This window comes from Haemorhous mexicanus, assembly GCF_027477595.1.
Source record: "Haemorhous mexicanus isolate bHaeMex1 chromosome 32 unlocalized genomic scaffold, bHaeMex1.pri SUPER_32_unloc_4, whole genome shotgun sequence".
Taxonomy (NCBI): domain Eukaryota; kingdom Metazoa; phylum Chordata; class Aves; order Passeriformes; family Fringillidae; genus Haemorhous; species Haemorhous mexicanus.
This window is the reverse complement of record NW_026775985.1, coordinates 22,650-29,659: the sequence shown is the minus strand read 5'-3', so window position 1 is coordinate 29,659 and position 7,010 is coordinate 22,650. Positions and strand designations below refer to the sequence as shown.

General features: G+C 58.7%; 1 protein-coding gene across 1 annotated transcript; it reads right to left on the bottom strand.

Moving 5' to 3' along the window:
* LOC132322690 (uncharacterized) lies at positions 1-6,910 on the bottom strand. The gene is made up of 2 exons (XM_059837383.1): positions 5,554-6,910; positions 1-393 (listed from the first exon to the last, which is right to left on the bottom strand). Exon 1 carries the CDS (start codon positions 6,502-6,504, stop codon positions 5,980-5,982), a length of 525 nt encoding a protein of 174 aa, XP_059693366.1. The 5' UTR covers positions 6,505-6,910; the 3' UTR covers positions 1-393; positions 5,554-5,979.
* Positions 6,911-7,010: the final 100 nt, after the last annotated feature.

Sequence of the window (7,010 nt, the reverse complement as noted above, 5' to 3'; positions counted from 1 at the left end):
AAACCGATCCTAAAGGCTCAAACCGCTCCTAAATCTGCAATTCCACTGCTAAAACCGCTCCTAAATCTGCAATTCCACTCCTAAAACTGCTCCTAAACGCTAAAACCGCTCCTAAATCCGTAATTCCACTGCTAAAACTGATCCTAAATCCAGGCGAAACCGATCCTAAATAGCGCTAAAACTGAGTCTAGAACCGATCCTAAATCCGCGATTCCGTGGCTAAAACCGCTCCTAAAGCCAGGCTGGAGCAAAGCCCAGCGCTCCTAAAGCACCCAGGCCATGGTGGGGCTCTCGAAGCCCTCGTAGAGCAGGGAGGGTTTGCGGATGCGTTTGCCCGGCGTCGAGTCCGTGCTGGCCAAAGCCATGAGGGCGGCATTGCCCTCGCCCAAAATCCTAAAAAAATCGGTGAAAAAGGGGTTAAAAATGAAGATTTTGGGGGGTTTTGGGAAGAAATTCCTGAAAAAAAAGCAAAATCCAGGCAAAAATCGCTGTTAGAACCGGTTTTAAGGGTTAAAAATGGCATGAAATTGGTGATTGCGCTGTTAAAACCGGTCTTAAATGATGAAACTGACCAGAAATCCACAATTCTGCTGTTAAAACCAGTCCTAAGTGATAAAACCGCTCCTAAATCTGCAATTTTGCTGTTAAAACCAGTCCTAGGTGTTAAAACCGCTCCTAAATCCGCAATTCCGCTGCTAAAACCGCTCCTAAATCCCCAATTCCACTCCTAAAACCGCTCCTAAATCCGCAATTCCGCTGCTAAAACCGCTCCTAAATCCCCAATTCCACTCCTAAAACCGCTCCTAAATCTGCAATTCCGCTGCTAAAACCGCTCCTAAATCTGCAATTCCACTACTAAAACCGCTCCTAAACGTTAAAACCGCTCCTAAATCTGCAATTCCGCTGCTAAAACCGCTCCTAAATCTGCAATTTCGCTGCTAAAACCAATCCCGAATCCAGGCTGGAAAAAAATAATCAGTTCTGCCAAAACTGATCCTAAAGAAGGCTAAAACCGCTCCTAAATCTGCAATTCTGCTGTTAAAACCGGTCTTAAGTGATAGAACCGCTCCTAAATCCGCGATTTCGCTCCTAAAACCGCTCCTAAATCTGTAATTCCATTGCTAAAACTGATCCTAAATCCAGGCGAAACCGATCCTAAATAGCACCAAAACAGACTCTAAAACCGCTCCTAAATCCCCAATTCCACTGCTAAAACCGATCCTAAAGGCTCAAACCGCTCCTAAATCCCCAATTCCGTGGCTAAAACCGCTCCTAAATCTGCAGTTCCGCTGCTAAAACCGCTCCTAAAGGCTAAAACCGCTCCTAAATCCATAATTCCGCTGCTAAAACTGATCCTAAATCCAGGCGAAACCGATCCTAAATAGCGCTAAAACTGAGTCTAGAACCGCTCCTAAATCCCCGATTCCACTCCTAAAACCGATCCTAAAGGCTCAAACCGCTCCTAAATCCCCAATTCCGCTGCTAAAACCGGTTCTAGATGTGCAACTCCACTGCTAAAACCGCTCCTAACCACTAAAACCGCTCCTAAATCCATAATTCTGCTGCTAAAAGCGATCCTAAATCCAGGTGAAAACCGATCCTAAATAGCGCTAAAACCGACCCTAAAACCGCTCCTAAATCCGCTATTCCACTGCTAAAACCGATCCTAAAGGCTCAAACCGCTCCTAAATCCTCAATTCCGTGGCTAAAACTGCTCCTAAATCCGTGATTCCGCTGCTAAAACCGCTCCTAAAGGCTCAAACGGCTCCTAAATCCATAATTCCGCTGCTAAAACTGATCCTAAATCCAGGCAAAACCGACCCTAAATAGCGCTAAAACCGACTCTAGAACCGCTCCTAAATCCCCGATTCCACTCCTAAAACCGATCCTAAAGGCTAAAACCGCTCCTAAATCCCCAATTCCACTGCTAAAACCGCTCCTAAATCTGCAGTACCGCTGCTAAAACCGCTCCTAAACGCTAAAACCGCTCCTAAATCCGCGATTCCGCTGCTAAAATTTGGGGGTTTTGGTGGATCCAGGAATGGGGAGACCCCCAGGATTTGGGGACACCAATCCCAGGGATTTGGGGACCCCCAGGATTTGGGAACCCCCAGGATTTGGGGACACCAATCCCAGGGTTTGAGGACCCCCAGGATTTGGGGACACCAATTCCAGGGATTTGGGGACCCCCCGGGATTTGGGGACCCCCAGGGATTTGGGGACCCCCATGTCACCAATCCCAAAGATTTGGGGACCCCCAGGATTTGGGGACACCAATTTGCCCCAGGGATTTGGGGACCCCCAGGGATTTGGGGACCCCCATGTCACCAATCCCAAAGATTTGGGGACCCCCGGGATTTGGGGACACTGACCCCAGGGATTTGGGGACCCCCAGGACACTGATCCCAAAATACTGGGGACCCCCCAGGACACCAATCCCAGGGTTTTGGGGACCCCCAGGATTTGGGGACACCAATCCCAGGGATTTGGGGACATCAATCCCCAGGATTTGGGGACCCCCATGTCACCAATCCCAGGGATTTGGGGACCTCCAGGACAACAATCCCAGGGTTTTAGGGACCCCCAGGATTTGGGGACACTGACCCCAGGGATTTGGGGACATCAATCCCAAGGATTTGGGGACCCCCAGGATTTGGGGACCCCCATGTCACCAATCCCAGGGTTTTGGGGACCCCCAGGATTTGGGGACACCCAGGAATTTGGGGACCCCCTTTTTTCCCAGAGCCGACCCCTGGGTGACCCCGGGATTGTCCCCAAGGGCACGACCCCGGTGACAAGGACAGGGTGACCTCAGTGACACCGCCACAGTTTGGGGGTCCCCCAGTCACTGTCACCATCTGCGGGTGACACTGCCACAGTTTGGGGGTTCCAATGTCCCTGTCACAGCCTGAGGGTGACACTGCCACAGTTTGGGGTCCCAATGTCCCTGTCACAGCCCGGGGGTGACACCGCCACAGTTTGGGGTCCCAATGTCCCTGTCACCATCTGAGGGTGACACTGTCACAGTTTGGGGTCCCAATGTCCCTGTCACAGCCCGGGGGGTGACACTGCCACAGTTTGAGGGTCCCACGGTGACACTGTCACAGCCTGAGGGTGACACTGCCACAGTTTGGGGTCCCAATGTCCCTGCCACCATCTGGGGGTGACACTGTCACAGTTTGAGGGTCCCACGGTGACACTGTCACCATCTGAGGGTGACACTGCCACAGTCTGGGGGTCCCAATGTCCCTGACACAGCCTGGGGGTGACACTGCCACAGTTTGGGGTCTCCCAGTCACTGTCACCATCTGGAGGTGACACTGTCACAACTGGGTGTCCCAATGTCCCTGTCACAGCCTGCGGGTGACACTGTCACAGTTTGGGGGTCCCAATGTCCCTGTCACAGCCTGTGGGTGACACTGCCACAATTGGGTGTCCCAATGTCACTGTCACAGCCTGCAGGTGACACTGTCACAGTTTGGGGGTCCCACGGTGACACTGTCACAGCCTGTGGGTGACACAGCCACAATGAGGGGTCCCAATGTCACTGTTACAGCCTGAGGGTGACATTGCCACAGTTTGGGGGGGGTCCCACGGTGACACTGTCACAATTTGGGGTCCCAATGTCCCTGTCACAGCCCGGGGGTGACACTGTCACAGTTTGGGGGGGGGTCCCATGGTGACACTGTCATAGTTTGGGGGGGATCCCATGGTGACACTGTCACAGTTTGGGTGTCCCAATGTCCCTGTCACAGCCTGGGGCTGACACTGCCAGGATTTGGGGGTCCTTGTGTCACTGTCACAGCCTGGGGGTGACACAGCCACAATGAGGGGTCCCAATGTCACTGTCACAGTATGGAGGTGACACTGCCAGGATCTGGGGGTCCTTGTGTCACTGTCACAGCACGGGGGTGACACAGGCCCAGCAGAGGGTCCCCAATGTCACCGTCACAGCATGGAGGTGACACAAACCCAGCACAGGGGTCCCACGGTGACACAACCATGATTTTGGGGTCCCCGTGTCCCCAGTGTCACAGCACTGAGGTGACACAGGCTCAGCAGAGGATCCCAGTGTCACTGTCACAGCATGGGGGTGACACAGGCCCAGCACCACAGTGACACTGACACAATTTGAGGGTCCTTTGTGTCACTGTCACAGCCAGGGGGTGACACAGGCCCAGCACAGGGGCCCCAACAGTGACACTGAACCAGTTTAGGGGGTCACAAATGTCACTGTCACAGCAGGGAGGTGACACAAACCCAACACAAGCACCTCACAGTGACACTGCCACAATTCTGGGGTCCCCACGTCACCAATGTCACTGTCACAGCACGGGGGTGACACAAGCCTAGGAGGGAGGTCCCATGGGGACACAACCACAATTTGGGGGTCCTCGTGTCCCCAATGTCACCGTCACAGCATGGAGGTGACACAGGCCCAGCACCACAGTGACACTGCCACGATTTAGGGGGTCACAAATGTCACTGTCACAGCATGGAGGTGACACAAACCCAGCAGGGAGGTCCCATGGGAACACAACCACAATTTGGGGGTCCTCGTGTCCCCAATGTCACTGTCACAGCATGGAGGTGACACAGCCACAGTGCGGGGGTCCCACAGTGACAGAACCATGATTTGGGGGTCCCAGTGTCACTGTCACAGAATGTGGGGTCTCACAGTGTCACTGTCACAGCATGGGGGTGACACAAACCCAGCACAGGGGTCCCACGGTGACACTGCCACAGTTTGGGGGTCCTTTGTGTCACTGTCACAGCACGAGGGTGACACAGACCCAGCATGGGCCCCCCACAGTGTCACTGCCACGATTTAGGGGGTCACAAATGTCACTGTCACAGCATGGAGGTGACACAAACCCAGCAGGGAGGTCCCATGGGGACACAGCCACAATTCTGGGGTCCCCATGTCCCTGTCACAGCACTAGGGTGACACAGACCCAGCAGAGGGTCCCAATGTCACTGTCACAGCCTGGGGGTGACACAGGTCCAGCACATGCCCCCCACAGTGACACTGCCACAGTTTGGGTGTCCTTTGTGTTACTGTCACAGCATGGGGGGTGACACAAACCCAGCACGTGCCCCCCACAGTGACACTGCCACAGTTTGGGGGTCCTTTGTGTCACTGTCACAGCATGGAGGGTGACACAAACCCAGCACAGGGGTCCCCACAGTGACACTGCCACAGTTTGGGGGTCCCAGTGTCACTGTCACAGCAGGAGGGTGACACAAACCCAGCACGTGCCCCCCACAGTGACACTGCCACAGTTTGGGGTCCCCATGTCACTGTCACAGCAGGAGGGTGACACAGGCCCAGCACATGCCCCCCACAGTGACACTGCCACTATTTAGGGGGTCACAAATGTCACTGTCACACCACGGGGGTGACACAGCTCCAGCACCACAATTCGGGGCTCCCGCATTGCCACATCCCCAATTCGAGGTGTCCCACGGCGCGCCCCCATCCAACCTCACACCAACACCCCCCCAAACCTCCCCCACGCGTGTCCGCGCTGTCCCCACGCCGCCAGCACCTACTTGCTCTGGGGATTCACATTCTGCAACATCCCGGCGGCTGCTGCTGCGGCCCGCGGGCCCGCCCGGCCTTCGTCTCCTCCTCCTCCTCCTCCTCCTCCCGCCGTCTCCTCCGACGAGCCCCCCACTTTGCCCGGTCAAAGCTTCTCCGCTCCCGGCCCGCTCTGGGCCTCTCCAGCGTCAGCGCATCCCCGGTACCAGGGGAGGGGGGTCTTGCCGGGAGCCCCCTCCCCTTTCCGAGCTCCTCAAGCGGCGGCAGCAGCGGCGGAGGAGGAGGAAAGAGCCGAGCTCGGCCTCACATCCACGGGGCGCGGCGAAAATGGCGGCGCGCTCTGAGGGGATGCAACGGAGGGGGGGGGGCACCACACACGGACAGAGCTGAGCGGGGATGATGGAGGCGGCCTGGGGGGGAATCGTCCCTTCGGAGCCTCACCGGACCCGCCGAACGCGGCGCGATCCGCTCGATACAACCCCGGCCGAGTCGCTGCGAACCGCCGGCGGCCGCGGGAGGGAAGAAGGAGGCGCGGATCCGCGCTCGGAGCGGCGGATGACGGCGGATATCGTAGCGGGGATCTCAGCGGCCGCGCTCCATCTTGGCTCGCTGAGGGAAGGAGCGAGTGGGGGGGGGGGAGGGAGGAAGGTGGTGGAAAAGAAGCCGGGCGGAGGCGTCCCCCTCGCCGCCGGTGGCCGCAGGCAGGGGTCGCTGCGGAGGCCGGGGAGGGTCCGGGGAGGGTCCCGGAGCCCTCCGGGACGGCGGAGGCGGGGGATGGAGCCGGGTTGGGGCCGCCCCCCCTCGCGCGCCGGGCCCGACCCGCTCCGTCCCTTCGTCCCCGCGAAATGGCGCCGCTCGGCCTGCCCCCGCCCGCCCTTATATAGACGAGAGCCGCCTCGCCATTGGCCGCCCCGCGAGCTGACGTCACCCAACCGCCCCGCCCCGCCCCACCGCTGCCTCATTGGGCGGAGGCACAGGCGGGGAACGGGTGCGATTGGCCGAGCGCCGCATCAATCAACGGCAGGGCTCCCCGCCCCTCCCGGCCTTCCGCCGAGCGCCTCACCCGATGCGCGCGGCCGTCTCGGCGCTGATTGGCCGGCGCCGCCGCCCGCTGCGCGCTGATTAGCCGGCGGGTCACGCGGGGGGCGGGCGCAGCCGCCGATTGGCTGCGGAGGCCCGGGGGGAGGAGGGGGGGAGGCGAAGGAGGAAGAAGGGGCCGGCGGGCGCCATCTTGAATGGCGGCGGTGGCCGCGGCTGGACAATGAGCGCGGCCGCAGGCGGCCGGACCCGCCGCTTCCCCCGCCGCTCTTCGGCCGCAGCGAGCTCCGGGAGCGCTCCCCCGCCGGCCCTCACCCCCCTCGCGGTGCTCTCCCGGGCCTCAATGCGCCGTTTAAACCCACGACCCCCCCCCCCACCCCCCCCACAGGCAGCCACGCACCGCGTCGCCCCCCGCGCTCCGCGGTGTCCA